The sequence below is a fragment of the Lacerta agilis genome, chromosome 5 (assembly GCF_009819535.1).
Source record: "Lacerta agilis isolate rLacAgi1 chromosome 5, rLacAgi1.pri, whole genome shotgun sequence".
Lineage (NCBI taxonomy): Eukaryota > Metazoa > Chordata > Lepidosauria > Squamata > Lacertidae > Lacerta > Lacerta agilis.
The window spans coordinates 10,128,338-10,152,777 of record NC_046316.1 but is presented as its reverse complement, the minus strand read 5'-3'; the positions used below and the strand labels follow the sequence as shown (position 1 = coordinate 10,152,777).

The 24,440-nt window shown below is 47.5% G+C and overlaps 1 protein-coding gene across 1 annotated transcript; it reads left to right on the top strand.

Moving 5' to 3' along the window:
* Nucleotides 1-1,276: 1,276 nt before the first annotated feature.
* On the top strand, nt 1,277-21,567 carry CXCL12 (C-X-C motif chemokine ligand 12). The gene is made up of 4 exons (XM_033148457.1): nt 1,277-1,493; nt 8,799-8,916; nt 14,709-14,795; nt 20,756-21,567. The coding sequence occupies exons 1-4, from the start codon at nt 1,430-1,432 to the stop codon at nt 20,769-20,771; spliced, it is 285 nt and encodes a 94-aa protein (XP_033004348.1). The 5' UTR covers nt 1,277-1,429; the 3' UTR covers nt 20,772-21,567.
* Nucleotides 21,568-24,440: the final 2,873 nt, after the last annotated feature.

Below are 24,440 nucleotides of genomic sequence, written 5' to 3'. Positions count from 1 at the left end.
ATGTTGTTGTTGTTGTTTAGTTGTGTCCAACTTTTTGTGACTCCATGGACCAGAGCACGCCAGGCACTCCTGTCTTCCACTGCCTCGCGCAGTTTGGTCAAACTCATGTTGGTATCTTCGAGAACACTGTCCAACCATCTCGTCCTCTGTCGTCCCCTTCTCCTTGTGCCCTCAATCTTTCCCAACATCAGGGTCTTTTCCAGGGAGTCTTCTCTTCTCATGAGGTGGCCAAAGTATTGGAGCCTCAGCTTCAGGATCTGTCCTTCCAGTGAGCACTCAGGGGCAGCTCATAGGTGGCCTCAAATCACATTTTCGCTAATGGCCAGTTGAGGAGGGGGACAACAGATCAACTCATTCGCAGCTGAGCGAAGGTGCTCCTGAGATAGCTCAGTCGTAGAGCATATGACTCCTAATCTGAGGGACGTGAGTTCGAGTCCCATGTTAGGTGAAAGATTCCGGTTCTGCAGGGAATTGGACTTCGTGGTCCCTTTCAACTCTACGACCCTATGATTATTTAGGGGGGGGGTGCTTGGTATGGAGTTCTTGATTCCTGAAATAGAAATCAAGAGGTTTTCTCTTCGGCCTTTGGACCGCTCTCCCTTTGGCTTCCCTGTCCTCCCCGAAGGCGCCCTGAGGCTCGGATGGGCTGCAAGAATCCCTGCTGCTCGACCTGCTTCGCGCTCTGCGCTGACATGACGGCGGGCACCGCGACCCACCGGGCGCTACGCCTACGACCACCACCACCGCCACCAGAAATAGGAGTAGGGGGCGATCCCCAGCTCTGCGCAACATCCCGGCAGCGGCACCCACAACAGCACATCTCCGCTCACTTAGCCCCGCGTTGGTGGCAGATGCGAAGGAGAAGCAGGAATCTTGAACCGTCGGGAACCGGCCTTGGTTGCAGAAGTAACTCCCCCCCCCCCACGCCGGCCCTCCGGGGTTGCTCTCCGGGGCATAGAACATGCCAAGAGAGGCTGCGAGCCAAAAGGGGTTTCTCTCCTGGGAAAGGGATCTGGTAAGGCGCAAAGGGGGGGGGGGTGGAGCCGCTGGACAGCAGCAGCAAAACTAAGCAACATCGCAAGTCCGTTTCTCGAGGTGGGATCTCTTCCCTTGGGATCTCTCTGCCGCGTCTCCCGACTCGGGGGGCGGGCAAGGAAGTCTCTGGGCTTCATTCCAGCACTGTTCGGAGGGCGGGCGGATATCACAACGTGCTTCAGGCGGTCCATCCGAGCGACCGGCCCCCTTTTCTCCTCTTCCTCCCCCCCCCAACTCCTTCAGGAGCCCCCTCCCCTTCCCCGGCCCCGCCAGCCCCTATAGATGGGCGGGAGGGAGGAACGACCAGGACAGACGGCCGCGCAAATCCGCAGCGACGGCAAACAGCTGCAGCTCCTCTGAACGACCCGGCTCCGAGTCCAGACCAGCCGCCGCCATGGACAGCAAAGCCGCCTTCCTCGCCTTGCTGCTGCTCCTCGGGACCCTCCGCGCCGCCGACGGTAAGTGCTCGACGGCTCGCCGCCCTCCGCCCCGTCGGGGGCCGACGGGAGCGCGCGCCCTCCGCTTGAACTCCAGCGCCTTCGCGGGGAGGCCAGTCCCGGCCGAGGGCGCCCGGAGTCGGCGGCAGACAAAAGCAGGAGAGAGCAGCGGAGGAGGCTGGATCCCGAGCCGAGGGCTGTCGGGGCTTCTCGCAGGTGTTCCTGGGGCTGCTCCGTCGGGGGGCACCGGAGAAGGGCGCCCTTGGCTAGCGGAGAGAAGCAGGAGGGAGGGAGGGTGTAGGTGGCCGGATTCCTGTTCCAGAGCAGCGAGCGGGGTGATCCATTTTGCGATCGCTCCCAATGTTGAATAAGGCCTGGGATTTGCCCATTTACCCGTCGGTTGCTCTGCTGTCAAACGAGGACTTTTTCCTATACCCCCCAACCCCCGGTTTTGTAGCCGAAGCCAGAGCGAGGTCCGATGGGCGGCAGCTCCCGGAACCCGTTTTTGCGCCCCTTTCCCCGCGAAAGTAGTAAACGCGGCGGGACTGTCGAAGTTTCCCCATAGATGCTGCAGACGGCTTGTCAGTCCAGAATCAGGAATGCGAAGGAAACTGAGAGGGGGGTCCCGCGGGAAAGTTACTTGCACGACTCTCCCCCACCCACAAAAAGCCAACCCAACTTGTTCCCGAGTAAAAAAAATACCCTGGGAAGCCCAAGGAGCGGTTCCCAAAGGGGATGTAGGGCTCCCCCGAGCGGACTTGTAGGGCCAGCCTCGTTCCTCGCCCGCCTTCTCTCCGGCGCAGAGGGAGCGCCGAGCGCCGCTTTCCCCCGCCGTCGAAGGGCTTCATCCTCGCCCTCGGGCGCTTCTCTTGCTTGTGGGCCCCTTCCTTTCTTGTGCGCAAAGGCTCAAGTGGAGAGAGGTGGGTTTTTTCTCTGCGTCCCCGCTTTCTCCCGTACCCTGGCAAACCCTTCTCTGGACCTCGACGCCACCGCCAGCGGACCGGTTGCCTGGGATCAGGCATCTCAACGGCGGGGCTGCTGCGCGAAGCCCCCTTCCTCTACCTTCCGCGCAAAGAGGAGGCCCCTTTTCTCCGGGAGGTGGAAAGGCCCAGCCCTGCGCACCTGCGCCTTCATTCAGCAAAGCCGGGGAACCGACGGGGTGGACGGCGGCACGACCCTTGCCTCTCTCCACCCGAAGCTGCTCTCCCCTCCCAGGCTGCACAGTCGCCTGTGAAACCCGCAGCCCAGTCCAGGCAGTGGCTGCTCAACACCAGCCCCGCTGATGCCAAGTTTGGACACTTGCACCCACGTCGGCGGTTGCAGCCCGTTTGCAGCTTATGCTATAAATTCCTTCCACACTCCCGCCTGCAATGTGAGGCTGCTTACAAGCTTCTGAGAGCTCAATGCAAGCTCATTTCTCCCCCCTCAAATAATTCTGAGCACCGTTAAGGGCTGCTGGTAATTGTAGTTCTGTGAGGGGTAAGCTGCTGTGCTCCAAATCCTTTGAATCAACAAATTCACCGAGGTGATGGATGGCTCAGCATCTCTTCAGCATCCTGGTTTCTGCTCCGAATGACTAGCGGCCCAGCCTTCAGGTCTTCTGCAACTGGCAGGGTTGATGTGTTGAATCTCCTCTTTCTCTTCTTGACTGTTCCTGCTGCTCTTTTGGTTTGAGAAATATCCAAATTTTACGCGTTAATTTATATTCAGTAGCTTCTTGCAGTTTCTTGGGGACAGTGTGGTGTAGTGGTTAAGAGCGGCAGACTCGTAATCTGGGGAACCGGGTTCGTGTCTCCACTCCTCCACAGGCAGCTGCTGGGTGACCTTGGGCTAGTCACACTTCTTTGAAGTCTCTCAGCCCCACTCACCTCACAGAGTGTTTGTTGTGGGGGAGGAAGGGAAAGGAGAATGTTAGCCGCTTTGAGACTCCTTTGGGTAGTGATAAAGCGGGATATCAAATCCAAACTCTTCTTCTTCTTCTTCTACTGGTGCCCTCACCTGCTTCTACCCAGGGGCTGGGGAGCTTGCCATGATTTCCTTTTGGAGATGCTCCTTCTCCTCCCCGTGCAAGCTAAGGCTTGAGAGCTGGGGGGGGGGGGCAGGCAATAGCTGCTTTTTGCCTTCTTCCTTTGCCTTTGTTCTTGCTTACCTGGCCAGTTGTTGAGGAAAGAGGGATCCCCTACAGCACGAGATGGTCAGATGGAGAGTCTCCTTGCTTTGCTTTCAGCCAAGGTCCATTGCAGGGGGTTGGACAGGATGCCCCTTGGGTCCCTTCCAACTCTACAATTCTAGGGTTCTAGAAGAGTCAGTGTAGGCAGAGCTGGGCAGGAGGTACAGAACCCCGACTGAGCCCCTCATTCTTAGTCATTTGAAGCCACAATATCCTTGCTTGGAAAAGTTAGGGGGACAAACCGAGATCACGGACCCAAGGCTTTAAAGCCCTGTTCAGGATTATCCTTGTTGGATTTCTTCCCGGGTGGGGGGGGCATCTTACAACAATGTAAAAAATGCAATACTAAAAAAAAAAAACCGGCTTAGAAATTTGCAGCCATGCAGTTTAAAGGACACCTGGTGCTCCTGCATTTAAGCTGAAGATGGTTAGAAACCCCCTGGCATCCTGGTCCCCGAAAACAGGCAAGATTCAGCTGAGCATGTGCAAAGGATATACCAGTACTCCTTCAAACCTGCAGAGAAGTGCCAAAGTCTTGAGTCTGCAAGAATGCGGGGTGGGGGTGTTGCGGGCAGGGCCAGCCAGAACAGCTCCCCTTTTTTCTGCATCCTCAGGTGAAAGCCTCAATAGAGAGGCAACTATAGACGTTTGTTTGGTCTGCGCGGCTTCATTTTTTAAAATTGATTTTCATTGCATTTTAAAATTTACAGATATACACCATTTTTTCCTCCTTCATTTACACACACAATCTATTTACTCTTCTAAACTTGTGCATTTCCATGATACAATTAATTGACTCTACCTCTTTCCAACTTCATCATCTCTCTTTATTTCATTTTCCTTTGTACAGTACTGTGTTTCGGTATACTTTCCAACCTTCTCTTTATAGAAGATACCTCATCTAGCTGTCTTTTATTGGTCTGTGAAACTTCAGAATCACATGATGGATGGAGTACCCCTCTATACTTGCCCTCTCCAAACCCTCACATTGTGCGCTAAGTTACGTGCCACTGATGCAGAACATTTGTGAATGGATCCCCTGGTGTCTTTTGCTAACAGCAGAGGCAGGAGAGGTGTGTGGTATCCTAATTTGGAATGGGGTTCCAGGACCGGGAGAAGAGGGTCTCATGCTTTATGCAACCAGACCTTTGTCTCTAGTCAAAATCCCCCAACACCAAGCTATTGGGCATGGAGGAAGGGACAAATACGCAGGATGAGTTCCCCCTTTGTTTTCCTCTCTACTGCTTCGTAGAAGAGGATTAACCAGCGGTGGAATTTATTGTGAGATATACCAGCCTGTAGGGACAGACCGTTATTTATTTACTAAAGGACTGGGAACATTAAAAACCCGTTTGTACACAGTAATACATACTGTGAAATTTTTGTTGTTGTTCAGTCGTTCAGTCGTGTCCGACTCTTCGTGACCCCATGGACCAGAGCACGCCAGGCACGCCTATCCTTCACTGCCTCTCGCAGTTTGGCCAAACTCATGTTAGTAGCTTCGAGAACACTGTCCAACCATCTCATCCTCTGTCGTCCCCTTCTCCTTGTGCCCTCCATCTTTCCCAACATCAGGGTCTTTTCTAGGGAGTCTTCTCTTCTCATGAGGTGGCCAAAGTACTGGAGCCTCAACTTCAGGATCTGTCCTTCTAGTGAGCACTCAGGGCTGACTTCTTTGAGAATGGATAGGTTTGATCTTCTTGCAGTCCATGGGACTCTCAAGAGTCTCCTCCAGCACCATAATTCAAAAGCATCAAGGGCAAATCTGAGGCTTTGTTTCTGACCCAAGATCCTTCAGTCTTGGCTTGGTGCAAAAGAAATAGAATTTTAAGACTTCTGAGCTCAGGGGCTTGTCATGTACACAGCGCTGAATACTTCCTTCCATACAAAAAAACCAAACCAAACCAACCAAACAAACAAAAATTGCTTCTGGTTATCTCAACACTTCACTAGTACAGTCACTTTGTTTCTTCGAACCTTTGAACCTTTAAAGTAGGGGTTAGCAAACTTTTTCAGCAGGGGGCCGGTCCACTGTCCCTCAGACCTTGTCTGGGGCCGGACTATATTTTGAAGGGGGGAAAAACGAACAAATTCCTATGCCCCACAAATAACCCAGAGATGCATTTTAAATAAAAGCACACATTCTGCTCATGTAAAAAACACCAGGCAGGCCCCACAAATAACCCAGAGATGCATTTTAAATAAAAGGACACATTCTACTCATGTAAAAACATGCTGATTCCCGGACCGTCCGTGGGCCGGATTTAGAAGGCGATTGGGGCTGGATCTGGCCCACGGGCCTTAGGTTGCCTACCCATGCTTTAAAGGATTGGGGATCTGAAGCATTGCCGGCCTGCAAATCATTCAGAGATCTGCCAGTACAATCTGATTTACTGTCGTAAATTTACTGTTGTAAATCAGATAGGTTGTAGGTCTTAACCTGGAAAAAAAATCACCCTTCTTGCCCCCCCCCCCTGAGGGCACAGTTTTCCCTGCAGGAATTGTTGGGAGTTTTATAATCCTGTGGTGGGCAAAAAAAGGTATAACCCTAGGGAGTTTACAACAGGCAACAATTGGCATGTGATACGTAGAATTTGTAAATTGTTATATGTAAACTGCAGATTGTTAAAAAACCACACACACCAGTTTCTAAGAAGTAGGCGGGTGAACACAAACGCAGAATGAATAAATAAATAAATTCGTAATTGACTGGCAGACCCATTAGTTGAACATTTCCACAGACACAATAATAAATCAACAGATTTTTGTCTTGGGGGAACTAGGAAAATAATAATAATAAATGTGCAGAATGACCACTTATTTGTGGGGAAAAGAGGCCCAATGGATTCTTAATGTAAAGAGTTCCTAAATGAGAGTTTGAAATTGCAGTTACCTTTGAAAGGCACTGCATGATCACCCCGGAAGGTGGAAATACTTGATTGTAGGAAGTTATAAAATACAGACTTTTTTTTTTTACAGCATTAGCCTGGTTTTTGAGCACCTGTCACCTTAGGGCTATAGAGGGAAAAGGTAATACGCACCTTGAGAAGCTGCAAACATGGGTGAATTTTCTGGGATTTTGTCTTGTTCTTGGGGGGATTTAAATAACCTCTCCACAAATGCTGACAAAGCAATTTACATGAAGATTCTGTCAGCTGTCTTAATAGTCTTATAATACCCAAGAGTTGGGTTTTCTGTGTTTTGGAAATTACTTGGAAGAAACCTGAGCTGTTGAGTGTGTTCATTTGAATGAACAAGAACCACTTTGAGGAGATATATATATATATAATCAAGCAGTGCATAATTTTTTTGAAATAAATAAAAAGAACATAAACGCACATTCAGAAATTACTGTGTTGAATATTAAAAAAAAATCCTTCCAGTAGCACCTTAGAGACCAACTAAGTTTGTTCTTGGTATGAGCTTTTGTGTGCATGCACACTTCTTTAGATCACGAAAGCTCATACCAAGAACAAACTTAGTTGGTCTCTAAGGTGCTACTGGAAGGAATTTTTTTAATTTTTTTTTTTTTTTTTACTATGGCAGACCAACACGGCTACCTACCTGTAACTGTATTGAATATGTATTGCTAAAAATGGGAGAGGTGGTTTTCATGGGCTCCTACTCCTGACTCCTACGCAGCTCTGGAGGGTCCTCTGGAGCAAATTTAGTGTGGGAATCTGCAGAAATTATCATCTCCTTTCTCCCCACACCTTTGGATTTGCATGTGGCTGGAAGAGTGGCCATCAACTATCTGAATTACGGTACACTTTACTGTGGGACCTGGCACCCCATAATAGTTGTTGTTCAGTCGTTCAGTCATGTCCGACTCTTCGTGACCCCATGGACCAGAGCATGCCAGGCACCCCTATCCTCCACTGCCTCCCGCAGTTTGGCCAAACTCATGCCAGTCGCTTCGAGAATACTGTCCAACCATCTCATCCTCTGTCGTCCCCTTCTCCTTGTGCCCTCCATCTTTCCCAGCATTAGAGTATTTTCCGGGGAGTCTTCTCTTCTCATGAGGTGGCCAAAGTATTGGAGCCTCAACTTCAGGATCTGTCCTTCCAGTGAGCAGTCAGGGCTGATTTCTTTAAGGATGGATAAGTTTGATCTTCTTGCAGTCCATGGGACTCTCAAGAGTCTCCTCCAGCACCATAATTCAAAAGCATCAATTCTACGGTGATCAGTCTTCTTTATGGTCCAGCTCTCACTTCCATACATTACTACTGGGAAAACCATAGCTTTAACTATACGGACCTTTGTCGGCAAGGTGATGTCTCTGCTTTTTAAGATGCTCTCTAGCTTTGTCATTGCTTTCCTCCCAAGAAGCAGGCGTCTTCTAATTTCGGGACTGCTGTCACCATCTGCAGTGATCATGGAACCCAAGAAAGTAAAATCTCTCACTGCCTCCATTTCTTCCCCTTCTATTTGCCGGGAGGTGATGGGGCCAGTGGCCATGACCTTAGTTTTTTTGATGTTGAGCTTCAGACCATATTTTGCGCTCTCCTCTTTCACCCTCATTAAAAGGTTCTTTAATTCCTCCTCACTTTCTGCCATAATTACCATAATTACCATAGAATTATTCCACAGTTGCTTGGGAAGAGCCAAATCTGGGCCAGTCCTTGGGTAGCCCAAAGAGCTGGGCTAGCTTCTCCCTCACTCTCTCCGCTTGCAATCCCTTTGCAGAGGAGCTGGGGTTATTGGGGGGGGGTGTTGTTTGGCTTTGCAGAGCTGAGGGCTTCCTTTCTTCTCCTGTCTGCCTTTTCATTTGGCCTCAGGTCAAATCCCTTGGCAGGAATAACACTGAAGTGGCCAAGGGCTTTTCATTCGCAGCCTTTATCTTGCTTAATTGCCACCAGCCACTTGGGACAATTAGCTGGCTCCTTTTTTTAAAAAAAGAAAGAAAGAAAAGCGCTTCTCCATTTCTGAGGTCCCAGCTTCTCGCCCCATTTCGCCTTCTAAAACCCACAAACACCGGGATTAAAAGCTGAAATGAGAATTGAAGAGGCTGGGCCCCCCCCCCCCCCCTGCAGCTTTGCAAGAGTGCTAAATATGCCAGGAAGAAGTTTCCCCTCCTCCTCTCCCCTTAAATCTTGTAATCTGCACTGCGAGGTGGTATTGCCATCTAAATCCTTTTTCTTTATGCCACCCTCTAGGGAAGCCCATCAGCCTGACGTACCGCTGCCCTTGCAGATATTTTGAGAGCAATGTACATAAATCCCATGTGAAGCACCTCAAGATCTTGAATGTCCCTGGCTGTTCTCTGCAGATCATGTAAGTTTGCACCCCCTCCCCCCCCCCCTATTGCATGCAGTTGCCTCTGGAACAAGTGCTGCTAGCACAGGACAAATGCCTTCTTCTCTCTCTCTCTCTCTCTTGTTTTTAAAAAAATTATATTCTTTATTGACAAATAAAAAGTACAAAATCACGAATGCACAGAGTAAGACAAAACACGTGGGACACGGGTGGCGCTGTGGTCTAAACCACAGTGCCTAGGGCTTGCCGATTAGAAGGGCGGCGGTTCGAATCCCCGCGACGGGGTGAGCTCCCGTTGCTCGGTCCCTGCTCCTGCCAACCTAGCAGTCCGAAAGCATGAAGTGCAAGTAGATAAATAGGTACCGTTCCGGTGGGAAGGTAAATGGTGTTTCCGTGCGCTGCTCGCCAGAAGTGGCTTAGTCATGCTGGCCACATGGAAGCTGTACGCCAGCTCCCTCGGCCAGTAACGCGAGATGAGCGCCGAAACCCCAGAGTCGTCTGCGACTGGACCTAATGGTCAGGGGTCCCCTTTACCTTTACCTTTAAGACAAAACACAGAAAAGAATAGGAAACTAGAAATAGTACCAATGTAGAAAACAAAACAGAACAACAATGACAACATAAAAATATATTGTGTACATTACAAAAAGTGTGTGTGTGTGGGGGGGAATCGTTATTGTAGTTAACGGACCTTAATCTAATAGGGTACTTATAGAAACGATTTCCAAATACAGTGGTACCTTGGTTTTCGAATGTCTCCGTTGACTAACGTTTCGGTCTTCGAACGCCGTAAACCCGGGAGTAAATGCTTCCATTTTCGAACACGCCTCGGAAATTGAAAGGTTTCCGCTGAGTGCATATGTTATTTTTCTCAATTTTCTCTATTAAATTGGCCGACCGCCCTTTGAGCCTCGGTTTTTGAACGTTTCGGAACTCGAACCATCTTCCGGAATGGATAACGTTCGCAAACTGAGGTACCACTGTATTGTTAAATTTGTGTGCAAATGTAGACTAGCCATGCCTTCTCCAAATATTTTGTAACGGTTAGAACCAACAATAAGTTTTTTTTTTATTAGCATAGTTAATGAATTCATAATTGGGTTAATATGTGACGGGGAGAATATGCCTATCCTGCGATTTTTTTTCAGATCCGAAAGATTATTTTGTACTGGATGAAAAACTGGTATAATGCAGGTGTGGGGAACCTTAGTCCCACTAGGTGTTGCTGAACTACAACTCCCAGCAACCCTAATGGACAGGGAAAGTCAAAGGTTCCTCACAGCTGGCATAATGCACTGCGTTGTGGCTAGATGCAAATGCTGAAAATAAATACATTTATTCAGTTGCATTCCTCTCCCTGAGATATTTATCTTGGCCTTGGGCACATGCCACTCACTTTAAGCAGGGAAAACACGTTAAACCAATTGTATTGCTTGTTTTGCATGATAAAGAGTCCAATTTGAGAAACATTCTCAGTGAAACATGACTCTTTGCTTCTTTGTCTAGCCTAGCCCCAGAGAGTGGGCTTAGCTCTAAGGAGCTCTTTGTGCTTAAGTGGAAATTAAGAGGAAACTTGAATGGCAGCTGGGAAGGGGTGAGCAGAGACAGAAGCAGAGGGGATCTGGAAGAACTTCAATATGGCCCCCCCCCTTTTAAAAAAAGAACAATCATTTGCCTATTTTTCTTTTAACTAAAATGAGATCTACGCAACCAGGGAGAAAAGAAGCGAAGTTCTGATACAGGGCACAGCCTGTTTGCCTGCCTCCCTGTGGCCACTTGAGGCAATGCACCAAACTATAGAAGTTCATTATTTTTGGTTTTAAGGACTGTGCTCACCACTTAAAATCGCCAGAAAGGGCAGGGAAAAGTGTTAAAAAAGAGAAACCCCTTTGATGGAACTTGGCCCCCACCTTCTTTTTATACGTAAGGGAAGCAGTTAGCAAATTTATCCCACCAGTTTTGCAAACATGTCTGTGGAAAGCCTATACAGTGTGGACTGTTAAGGCCCTCAGATGATGTAAAATGACGTTTATAATCTTAATGCTATGTGGGGGATTTTTTGGCAGAAGCTGTATTAAATTCGATTTAATTAAAAGAAAAGAAAAGGTAGCACATTGCTAGGCATATTTACTGTGCTAGGCATTTACTGTGTCCAGTTCTGGGCACCACAGTTCAAGAAGGATACTGACAAGCTGGAACGTGTCCAGAGGAGGGCAACCAAAATGGTCAAAGGCCTGGAAACGATGCCTTATGAGGAACGGCTTAGGGAGCTGGGTATGTTTAGCCTGGAGAAGAGAAGGTTAAGGGGTGATATGATAGCCATGTTCAAATATATAAAAGGATGTCATATAGAGGAGGGTGAAAGGTTGTTTTCTGCTGCTCCAGAGAAGCGGACACGGGGCAGTGGATTCAAACTACAAGAAAGAAGATTCCACCTAAACATTAGGAAGAACTTTCTGACAGTAAGAGCTGTGACAGTGGAATTTGCTACCAAGGAGTGTGGTGGAGTCTCCTTCTTTGGAGGTCTTTAAGCAGAGGCTTGACAGCCATCTGTCAGGAATGCTTTGATGGTGTTTCCTGCTTGGCAGGGGGTTGGACTGGATGGCCCTTGTGGTCTCTTCCAACTCTAGGATTCTATGATTCTATATTTATTACCTGTAAAGGGTAGGAATGCCTAAATTTTATTCAAACAATAACGATGAATTTATCCAGTGTCGGAGATGGGCTAGTAAGCTGTCACACTCCAAGGCGCCAAACATGGGGTTGGATTTTGCTAGTTTTAAACAGAAAGTGTCAGCTTTGTAGAAGGTGGTTCTTTTTCGATTTCGGGTGTGTCCCCAAACTCGGCCCTCCAGCTGTTTTGGGACTACAACTCCCATCATCCCTAGCTAACAGGACCACTGGTCAGGGATGATGGGAACTGAAGTCCCAAAACAGCCGGAGGGCCAAGTTTGGCCATGCCTTAAGCAGATGAAAAGAGTGAAGAACGGCTACCTACCTGTAACTGATAGAGGAGGGGAAGAGATGCAGCTCTAGGGCTGTAACCCCTGACTTGCTGGGCCTTGGGAGCAGAGCTTCTGGTTGTTTTACAATCATATTCAGTACAGCTGGGGCCTTTTCTAAATACTGGACTTCCTTGAGCCTACCCCGCCCCCCCCCCCCCCCGAGACCAGCCGAACATAGCTATGTGCTTAAGTTTACTCTGTTGCAGTGATGGTGGCAAGAAAGCAATACTTTTTGCCAACGTTGCATCTTCAGATTGATTGATTGATTGATTGTTACGGTTCTCAACTAGCACATGCATCTTCAGAGTTGTCCGGCAGAGCTCTCCCAGGTATTTTGGAACCTGCTTCAGTTAAACCCATCGGGAGAGATGAAGTCCTGATTCCACCCACTCCATCCTTGATAGCACAGCCGAAAGCTCTGACTGGTCCAGGTTTCTTGGATGTTTCAGTTTTGGCAGCCAGAGGGCGTAGACAAGATGCTTGGAGACCCAGCCAGATGGGCGGGGTACAAATAAATAATAATAATAATAATAATAATAATAATAATAATAATACTAATTAGAGAGATTTGCCCGGCTTCTTGCATGTGATCCTTGCCCATCATGGCTAGTTACATCCTCCGGGAGATAATAAGGTCTCTTTGAGAGAGGGTTGGTCCTGGCTGCCTTGTAGGATGTGGTAGACTGACATCTCCTTTGGTAAACCTATTTGGAACCAGAGTGTTACAGCCACTCCCGTCTAGTTACAAATTCCCCCCTAATTCAGCAGCTGGCTCGAGCGAGTGGCAGCTGGATACAACTGATGAGGTAGACCATCAGTTGGTGCCTTCAAGATAGTGTTGGACTCCCAACTTCCATCAATCCCAGCCAGCTTGCTACACCCATGCATGACTTTGACACCCAAAACAGCTCTGCTCAGCCTAAAACAGGCTTCCTCAACCTCGGCCCTCCAGATGTTTTGAGACTACAATCCCCATCATCCCTGACTATTGGGATCATGGGAGTTGTAGGCCAAAAACACCTGGAGGGCCGAGGTTGAGGAAGCCTGGCCTAAGAGATTACCTCCATTGGGGGAGAGAGATAGTTGTTGTGTCAGAGTCGTGGTTGGTTCACACCAGGTTACCGGCAACTATTTCTCTTGGTGTATCTGCCATTTCCCGCAGCTTAAGGGGACACACCCAATTAAGCTTGTCATAACAGAAGTTTCTCATCTCCAATGAAAGGAAACTATTTATTGGTTTTACTTCAGCCAGCTAATTGCATTGTGGGCTGGTGGTCTGGGCAGCTCAAGGAGGCTGGCGATGGATTCTGACGCCTGTTTATTTATCAAGTACAGATTTCCTTCTATTTGGCACCGTTTGTTGATGAAAATCAAAACAATAGGACCTTCTATATGGCGTTGCGCTTCGCACAGTTGGATGGGGAATTTGGGGGCGTATTTTCATTTTTTTAAAGTTCTACATATAGCCGTTTTTAAAACGCTCCATCCCAAATCACTGTGCAAGTAAACACAATCTGGTGTTTCAAAGGATGTCTATATATACATACATATATATATATATATATATATATATACACACACACACACACACACACACACACACACACACACATAACTCCTTGGGATCCCTTCATTTGAAAGGCATAAGAATGAAACTTCAGATCTTCAAAGAGTCAGGGCATGTGTGAATTGAAAGAGTGGTCCCTGAGTTATGTGTGGATTGATCAAAAAGCAGTTCTGTCCCCGGATTGAGGACCTGGTACTCACAGAACAAAACATATATGTGCTGTCAACTCCAAAATATATGCTACTGTCAAAATAGCTGTTAATCAGTCCTTTCACATTTAATGAAAATATCTATGAATAATAATGTACAGATATTACATCCTTAAAAATAAAAAAACCTTTAATCTCCTATTAAGAGAAGAAAAGCCGCACATTTCTTGAAAGAAGGAGTAATTTTATACTATTGCAAAACATGTGTACAAATATTTGAAACAGGGTTGATGTCTCCATCATATACAGCAATCGGTGTGGTGATAGGTATTTAACCATCTGTACGAACCTGAAATTCAAATTTTGCATAAAAATGTACAATGATGACAAACATCTATGCACTAAATGCAAATCAAATCACAAAATAGTCTTCTATTTAAAATATTAGAAGGCTTTGCAAGAGGGAATATTAGCTGGATAATAATGGACATGTTCCTCTGGTTCCCAGAGCAATTCTCTGGTCCCTTAGTAGCAACTCTTTAAGAAAATTGCCATTTATTTGAACGGTTTTGTGAAGAAATTTTTTTACTTGGAAATAAAGGCCGGCTCTTATTTCCTTCAAAAAAGTGAAATTGGATAATGACTGTATCTTACTCAAGATTGCTTCAAAACAAGCAGTTATAGGAATCAAGCCTATGGAAATCAATATGATTCTGAAAGGAAACCATTCCGATTAAAGATGGAACGGTTTAGATTTCTAGCTCTCTTCTAGGCACTAACTAGCATGAGCACAGCTGAGGACCTTTCCCATGTGGTCTGTGAAAATGCTTAAAGGTGATTTGGTACTGCAGAAATAATCAGCGCGGCGTTTTTTGTCATTGTACTGGCTGATTTCACCACCACTGAAATTTTCTTTCACTAGCTGCCTACTGCGTAATGTAAAAAGGATAATACTTCGTTGCGTCTCGTCCAGGAGTTGAACCGAACAAAATCCAACAGCGCCTTCTCTTGCTCAGGGTTTTAATTCTCTTACTAATTCTGAAATTCCTCCCTCTCCGCCCCCTCCTTTTTTCTTTTTTTTTTAAACAGCGCAAGACTGAAAAACAGCAGCAAACAGATCTGCGTCGATCCCAAGTTAAGGTGGATTCAAGAGTATCTGGAGAAATACCTGCACAAGTAAGCCGAGAAACAAAAGGACTTAAAGCTAAACGCACCCTGGGTTAAAAAAAAAAAAGCAAAAAAAAAAAAAAAAGCAAAACAAAAACTGTGCTGATGGCTAGGTCTAACCAAGATGGATCGAGTTTTCATTGAAAACAGGCCTCGCTCTCATTTGGGGCGTTTTAAGAGATTTCAGTATTTGGGGCCAGAGAGAGAGAGAGACGCTTGCCGATTGGGTCCCAACGAGGCCAAGTTTGTTCCTCAGGCAATTCTGGCAATCCACATTCATTCCCTCACTTCGCTCCCCGGTTTGAACGCGTTGATTGACCCAGCCTGTGGTATCCGAACGCTGATGATTGATTGCACATTAGATAAGCACTACTCCTAAGTTGACCCATGAGCCATGTGTTGCGGAGAGGGGGTGCCATGGTGGGCTTTGGCGGCAATCCTGTGTTGTGGCATTCGGCACCTTTGCAACAGATCTGAGCTCCTTGTTGCCACTGCAGACCAAACCCTACAGGCCCTCAAGGGATTTAAGGGGCTCCTTTGGCGTTGGACAAATATGCTAAGTGAGGTAGATCAAGGGGGATTGTTTGAGGCAGCCACTAGGTTCAGGGTAAGCCATATCTTTTCCCGCTCTCGCCTTTATTGTTAACATCACAGCTTTTCATTAAACCATACTCACAAGCTCATAGTGCTCTGCTTGAGGTTTATTCACACTGCTTCTCTTTTCGTTCCCTCTCTTCTCTGGGGTTGGGTCCGGATAATGCAGGGATGATTGAGCCACTGAGTCCCCGCAAAGAGGCTACCACGATCAACAATTAGAACGCCCTATTTGAATTAGAGGGACGCGGGTGGCGCTGTGGGTTAAACCACAGAGCCTAGGGCTAGCCGATCAGAAGGTCGGCGGTTTGAATCCCCGTGACAGAGTGAGCTCCCGTTGCTCAGTCCCTGCTCCTGCCAACCTAGCAGTTCAAAAGCACGTCAAGTGCAAGTAGATAAATAGGTACCACTCTGGCGGGAAGGTAAACGGCGTTTCCGTGCGCTGCTCTGGTTCACCAGAAGCGGCTTAGTCATGCTGGCCACATGACCCGGAAGCTGTATGCCGGTTCCCTCGGCCATTAACACAAGATGAGCGCCGCAACCCCAGAGTCATCCGCGGCTGGACCTAATGGTCAGGGGTCCCTTTACCTTTACCTATTTGAATTAGAATGCATACTGCAAATGTGATCTTTCAGTTATTGATCAGGATTATATTCTTGGCCCTTGAAAAATCAGGATAAATTGTTACTGCAGCCTTCAGCCATCAGCTAAGAGTTTGAGATCGTGGCTGCAGTGCTGTCAACCTCAAACAAGCTTTCTCGAACCCTTTGCATATTCTCTTGTCCATCTCGCCCCAGAACTAAGCGTGGAAGCTTTTGCTGAGCTTCCTGGGATTCTGCCTTCGACTGTTCCCACGATCAGTTGATTTCTGATTTAAGGGACACAGGAAAGATTTTCATTTTTACCAGCAATGTCTGGGCCCAGGTGTGCCACAGCACCATAAGCCCAGTTTGGTGTCGGCCGGCGCCGATCTGCCATGGCAGGCCGTACCTGTGGGCAAGACAGGCTGCAGAGAAATTGTCTCCGTGTGAATGTTGCCTGTCGGAAAGTTTTAGTGCAATCTGCCAGGAGCCCTTGCAGAAGCTGCGTTTCAAAAGGGCTTGCACAAAAGACGTCCCTGGAGGATCGTGCCCTTTTGAGCTCTTGTTTTGAACACCCCTTTTGCCCATCTGCACAGTACTGAATTTCCTCTGCATTCCAGAGAAACTTATTTCAGAGCACACTTGTTATCTGCCAATCAGTTTGTGATCTCTGAATTGCAGCCACGAGCCTATGGGTAGCTTATAGAGGCTGCCTTGCCCATAAAGGAGTGTAAAATGAATATCTATAGCTATATTAATGTGGTTTATCAATAGTTTCTATTTTTCACATGTACTAACATTGTATTTCATATCATACTATATATATATAAATATATATTATATACACACACTCTAGCAATAAAAGTGGCTATTTTTTATATTACAAAAGCCCAGCTGTATTTGGAAATTTATTTTTCTGAAATAAAATACTTTTTTTAGACGGGCTGTTGTAAGTTGCTTAAAATTTCACGTCCGTATGTGTCTGAATGTGTGCATGAGGAACCCTCCGTAGATCTCTTAGGCCGAGATTGCGGGTTCAATGAGTGGTGACAATGTGAAGTTCGTGAAAGCGTCTTGCCAGGAAATAACTTTTGTCGCTCACTAACTGTGCTTACCTTTTTCTTAACTGCTCTCCCATGCACTACTAGGGATGAAAGGCAACAATTACAATGTCCAAAACAACAACAATAATAAGAACCACCACAAAAAGAGAGCATCTCTCGGTTGTGTCATGGTACCTTGGTTCTCCAACAGCTTAGTTGACGAACGAATTGGCTCCCAAACGCCAAAAACCTGGAAGTAAGTATTCCAGTTTTCAAACGTTTTTCGGAAGTCGAACTTCCGACGCGCCTTCTGCTTGAGTGCAGGAAGCTCTTGCAGCCAATTGGAAGCCTTGGTTTTGGAACGGTTTCGGGAGTCGAACGGACTCCCAGAATGGATTAAGTTTGAGAACCAAGGTCCCGCTGTATTTAAATTTACAACGTGGGACAAAATTAAGCCATGCTTGGTATGCAAAGCAAGAAATTGTTCCGCCCAGGATCTCTTTTCCGTACGGAAATTGCCTTAACTTGCCTGTCTTGGCAGTTTTATTTCATTGTTGCTGTTGCCATTTCAGACAGTGGCGTGCGGTCAGTGGACGAGGGGGACTAGGCTTGTTCCCTAGATGTTCCTGCCCTCCCGCCACCTTCCCAAACCCCACCCGGCTTTGGGAAGGAGGCAGCAGGGCTTCAGCATCCTATCAGGGGCCTGACACCTCCTTCCCGAAGCCTGGGAAGCTTCTGCCCGGCTTAGGGAGGGAGGCAAGATGCTCACTTACGGGACGTGATGTCTCAATGCCAGCCCCTCCATCGTCCTCACAAACTGGCGCCTCTGGCCCTAACCGTCCCCTCAATGAAAAATTTCACCACACGCCACTGATGTAAGACCCCACCCCTAAGGTGCAGGTTGGATAACAACATTTTCTTACTTCATTCATGTAAAAATCATCCCGGCAAATTTCATGTAAAACCCAGGAGGTTGGCTTCTGGTCGGCTGCTGTGCAATTCATTATACCTTGGAAGTCGAACAGCCTAGTTCTTGGAATGTTTTGGCTCCCGAACGATCGAAACCCGGAAGCGACGGTTCCGGTTTCCGAACATCCTTTTGGAAGCCGAACGTCCGACGGGGCTCCCGCCGCGCTTTGGTTTTCGAATGTTTTGGAAGTCGAACGGACTTCCGGAACGGATTCCGTTCGACTTCCAAGGTACGACTGTATAAGGAATCAGGTCCTCTCTTGAAACTTACTGACCTGTGGATACCTTTTATGGAAATAATAATAATAATAATAAAAATAATAATAATAATAATAACAATAATAATAGTACCACCACCACTACTACTACTACACTATTAATGTACATGCTGCTTTAACCCCCAAACCCAACAGCGGCCTGCTCCTCTACTAAGCCTATCTTCTAAATTTCAAGAATTAGGGAGACTGAGAAGGTAAGGATGAGAGCCCAAGGTAACCAGAGATTGCTTTGTTTGGGTTGAAGCAAGAAGTTTCACAGAAAAGGTGTGGGTTTGAGGCGACATATGTTTCAGGTGCTGTCCTGAAGTACTTCAGTTTTGCCTGAGTCGACCCGTGAACCAGATTCTGAGGACCACCAAACTTGACGTGAAATGGGGGAGACGTGAACAGCCAGCTGTTGGGGAGGGGCAGCCGGGGGGGATGCTTAACCCTTTCCCCCATGGGCTGCTTTCTCCATCAAAATAATATTCCCTACGTGGTTTTCTCCCTGCTGCCCCTAAATTCATAGAACGTGTGGATACACTGAGGTAAAAAACAAAACTCCCCCAAACTGTCAAGATACTTCTACCCTCATCAGTTTGATTTGGTCCTGGGAATGCGTATTCCTGGGTTCAAAGTTGGACACAAGGGGATGAGCAAGGATTCCACCTAAGAAGGTTCCTCTCTTGTTCATCACTGTGTACAAAGCTGGTTAAATAAGAAGCAACAGGGCAGAGTATCCTCGGAGGAACAGCACTATTGTCAGCGTGGATTGCACCAGGGAAAAACCCACGTCAGTCTTTAGAGAGCAGTTAACACCCAAGATCTGCCAGGTTGACCAGAGTTTGGAATAGGTGGGTCTCATCTTGACTCATCTGGAGATAGGCCGCCATAAGTCTTCCATACCGGCTCAGATGGGGCTCAGTCAAGATAGCGGTAAGTCCCCAAAAGGTGGCAGTTTGTGGGAGCGTGGTGGTGACAGGACAAGGTAGGAGGAGACTAACCCCTTTTTACAACTCAGTCACATGGCCGAGTAGGGCTGTGAAAGTTATACAGTGGTACTCTGTTAGTCGAATGGCTTGGCTCCCGAACAAATCGACTCCCGAACGCCGCAAACTTGGAAATGAGTGTTCTGGTTTGCGGATGTTTCTCGGAAGCCTGACACGGCTTCCGATTGGGTGCAGGAAGCTCCTGCAGCCAATCAGAAGCCGCACCTTGGTTTTCGAACCGTTTCGGAAGTCGAACGGACTCCCGGAACGGATTAAATTCAAGAACCAAGGTACCACTGTACTGGCGAGATGGGTCGTCAAATTATATCTTAGTTTTCCCTCTGCCAGGCTCAGCCAGGGATAGCTTGGCTCCTTAACAGAATTTTGAACAGCGACAAGGCACACCAAGCATAATTTGCCCAGGTGTAAATTACACCAGCTTCCTAAAGTTTGGCTTGTTCTGCACCCATATAATGAAGAAGAGGCTGCCTAGAAAGGGTTTGTGGTCTGCTTGCTTCAAAGGGATGCTTGTTTCACTGCTCAGAATGATTTCCCCCCTAGAGAAAGACATGCATAAAGAACCAGGTAAGTCACAAAGGCGTTCTTGCCTAGCCATTCCTTACTGCACCGATGGAGGCGACAGGCAGGGATGTGCCTTCCTCGAGAACCTGCTTAGCCGTAGCATTCTTTGCTCACTTGGTTTTTTTCCTCCAGCTTTGGAACCCTTTCTAAGCTCATGCTTCAACCCAAGCCCCACGGGCAGCTGCCCCCTTCCGCACGGCAACTGGCAGACCTTGCACACAACTGTGACCTGCTCCTATGTGTGGACTGAGACACAAATCCGATCCTGGCATTAGAAGATGCTCAGAATGGGGGGGGGGCGTCTTAAAACCAGGCGTCTAGAGATGCAGGTAGCAGAAAGAGATGCTGCTGCAGCAGCCAGAAACACCCATACATCTCCTGCCTCAACAGTACAACATGGGAACGTCGCTAGTTTATGGGATAGAGGTTAAGGAGCATCTCCTTATTCAGCATCTCACTCCTTATTCAGTGACATAGATCCATCTCTATGTTCACTTTGCTTTTTGCCGTGCAGTCCGGAGATGAATTGCACTCTCCAGAACACCGTGGAATGATGCTTCCCTCCTCACAGAAATACCTTTGGTGGTGTGTTTTGTATGCCTTCTACTCGGGGCTGTTTTTTCCCCAGAAAAAGAGGCGCTAGAACCCGCCGTGTTCTCTTATAATGGCAACGGTGCCCACCTGAGAGGCGCCGGAACTGAGTTCCGGAGAGTTCCGGCTAAAAAAAGGTCCCTGCTTTTACTGTTCATTATGTGACTTTAGATGAGCACAGCTAGCCCTGGAGCTGGAGAACAGCAGTCTCCCCATAAAAGGCTTCTTCAAGTTTTGTAAATAGCAGCGGCGTGACCATGTCCTCGGCGGGCCTCGCATGCTGCCGTGTGCGTCCAGATCAGGCCTACCATCTTGCCTCAGACCCTTTCCTTAACAGACTCTCACTCTGTTCTTTATCAACAGGAGATTCAAGATGTAAGAGGCGAGCATTGTAGCTGTCCGCAGGATGCCTCCCTGTAGAAGCCAGAAAAGCAGAGATCCCGCTATTAGGGAGCGATGAGGGCATCTCTTTTTTATCACGCAGCACAAAGCGGCGCTTCATGCACTTCCCAGAGCCTCTTGTTTGCACAGAACGCCTTTTTGCCTTTTGCCAATACTAGCCTATTGTAGCAGGAACTCTCCGCGAAGTTTGGTTTATCACGTAGTTGCACTGACGCCAGCAGCAGATTAAAAAGCGTTGCTTCATATATGGCGATTCCTTTCTGCTGTGCAGAACCCTGGCGCTTACCAGGAGTTTCCATGCAGGTTAACAATCTACTGTGGTTCATTTGTATGGAAAGGAATGAGGGTTGTGTGTGGCTGTGTGGCTGTCTTTCCCACTGATATTTGCAGAGAACACTCTTTTCCCCCTGCAAACCTATGGTGGAAGATGAGACATCCTGTGTTTGCACCAAAAGCGATCGATGCATTCCACGTACGTGCAGGTGAACAATTTCTATTCACGTGGGCCCAATGAACGAGGTTCTAAATAGGGTGGTTTTGAAAGAGTGACGGGCATCGTGACCTTACCTAGGAATTTCCTCTTTCAGAAACGTTGAACTAGCACATGTAGGACTTTTGGATCATTCTTTGGCAGGGGGAAATGGTCTGCGTTTGCGAGCTCCGTAATGCGCGAGCCACAAGCTTATTTCACGCGTGGCAACTGCTGTGTTTGCGTCACTTTCGGGGAACCTGCAATTGCAGAGGTTGCCGCAATTTAAATTTCTGTGCGCTTTCGGCTCACGCAGGCTCAAAATAGCAGGCCGCTCCCCCCCCCCCCCCCGTGAATTAAAGTGGTAAAAAGTGCTCGTTTCCAAAAGGAAAAAGAATGTATTAAATATCAGAGGGCGTACAAAGTGGGGATATCTTTTCGAGGGTGCTTTTGCATATAGATTAGAGACTGCTTGGGGTGTGTATGTGCTGATGAATGTTCAATCAGGTGTCAAAATTATCTGGATAATTTGTTGGGATCCCAGATTGCTGGTGCGCCTGCGAGTCTGAAATCTCTTGGGTGCGTTGGTTTCTGAACCCAGTCCAACATGGGCTCAGCTGCAGTCTTTGCTTTTCCAGAGCATGATTCACTGTGAGCTGAATTTGCACCAGAGACTTACCTGATATGCCAAAAAGTGTTGGGATCGACCTTGTGTCTCCCTTTCTCATTGAATGTGAAATGCCAAAGAGAACCTCCGGCTAGTCCCGGAGTCTGTTAGCTATCCTGCTCGTCCATCACTTGGAAGTAAAGTACCAAAGGTGAAGCCACATGAAAGATGTTGCTTGTGAAACTGGGGCACAGATGGATGCTAGAAGCTTTCTTGCGCATGGGAATCTGTACGGGTGAGGGGGTTCGGCTGGTATTTAGGCACTGGCAAAGGGAGAGATGATGGGCACAAAGGTTTCCAGCTAAGCCCCTGCAAGCGCGCAAGGTTCTCGATCCTCCAACCTGTTCTTTTATCTGACTGTGACTTTTCTCCTGACAGATTGGTTTAAAGAATCTTGCTTAGCACACCCACGTAGTTGCATTGATCTGAGCACAACCCAGTTTAGCCAGAGGTTGAAAGCTGAATTTTACTGTGTCAAATCCCTCATTTGACACTCGAGCCCTTCTGTCAGTGTACAGCGCAGTTGTTCAGCTGACTCCGCCAGGGCGCAGAGACTTCAGGGATGCCACTGAAATGCCCTCCATGTGGCAAAACAGTGCGCGAATGGGCTCCTCCTGTTATGGTGACTTATGGAGACCTTAGCTCACATGCCTGTCCTGTGAGGAGTAAAATGACAAGCTTTCCCACACTGAAGCTAATTACGGATGAAAATGAAATTCGGAGGGAAGAGAGAGAAAACACTACACTGGCAAATGGAAAGTAGCACTGAAGCGATTAAGTACCCATAGATGTGGGGAGGAAATCACAGGAGAATCATTTACACTGGGCTTTAGCTAGAAGTTTTAGCTGACGGCAGCAATGCATGGTATTTATGGAACTGCAAAATGACAAATTACGTTTCTGCAAAATGTGCCTCTGTAGTCCAAATGTGTTTTTATTAAAAAAAGATGAATGAATGTTCAATAAGTCCTTTAAAACATAAGAAAGTGATGGATAACGAGACCAGGTGGAGCCTGTGTCAGTTATTAGCTGCACTAATTTGCCTTTATTGCTGTTGCTGATAATGCATTTATTAGGGGAGAAATGAATTCAAAAGACACCTCAGAATCTGCAGGAATGGACCCAGGAATATCTACCAAGAGATGGTGAATCTTTGCCCCTCCATATGTTGCTGGACTACAAATCCTATCATCCCGATTGTTGGCTGTGTTGGCTGGGACTGATGGGAGTTGCTCTTCAGCAACATCGGGGGGGGGGGCTAAATGTTCATCATACCTTTTCTAGGTACCCCCATATTGATATATTTGGAAGCAGAGCCTTGAAAGAGAGAGTCGTACTTTGACTCAAGGAACCCATCTTTGAACTTTAGCATTTGTCAAAACCAGTCTTTCTGTTCCTCAGGGAAGCTGTTGAATGACAGTAAAAATTCTGTAGTCATGGAGTAAAGCGAAAGGCCAGCTCCCTGTAGATTTTCTTATTAAGAACCCTGAAATGTTGGACTGAGAGAAATGGAACATTTTATCTTTTTACTCCAAATACAACCCTCTGAAGGTGCTTCCAGACCATCCAAGTGTCCCTATTTTCTAGGGACGGTCCCCGTTTTAGAGAAGCTATCCCAGTTTCTGATTCAATCCCAAAATGTCCTGGTTTTCCTTAGAATGTCCCTATTTTCATCAGAGAAAAGTTGGGGGGTATGTGCTTCTCCACACGGTTCAAAACAAATAGTTACCCTACTTTTTTAACCCTTAGGGTGGTGGTGGATTGCCTCAGAAGGGCATTTGGAGCTGATAACCTGTGGGTGGTGCTGTGGGTTAAACCACAGAGCCTAGGGCTTGTCGATCAGAAGGTCGGCGGTTCGAATCCCTGCGACGGGGTGAGCTTCCATTGCTCGGTCCCTGCTCCAGCCAACCTAGGGGTTCAAAAGCACACCAAGTGCAAGTAGATAAATAGGTACTGCTCTGGCGGGAAGGTAAATGGCGTTTCCGTGCACTGCTCTGGTTCACCAGAAGTGGCTTAGTCATGCTGGCCACATGACCCGGAAGCTGTGCGCCGGCTCCCTCGGCCAATAAAACGAGATGAGCGCCGCAACCCCAGAGTCATCGGTGACTAGCCTAACGGCCAGGGGCCCCTTTACCTTTACCTTTAACCTGTGAGTCAGGGAAGTGAATGTACCTACTCTCTTTATTACGGCTTCTCAGCTCCCAATATCCTCTTGAATGGCGACATGTAGAAATACCACCATGGAGAACTTAAACCCCAGGCGATGTAAATGCAGCAGAACAAAACAGTTCCCCTTGACTAGCAGCATCTATTTAGGGCCTGCCAATATGGCTCAAGAAACACTACGAAGGCACTTCGGTCACGTGGAATTGGATTGTCTACTACTTACAACTACTTTCCCCACCCAGAGCAGATGCATCGCGGCTGGATTGGAAGCAGCCGCTTGTGGAAGCAGCTAAATGGTATTTATTGGTTTCTCCAGGGTGGTTTGGATGCAGTTCATACTGACT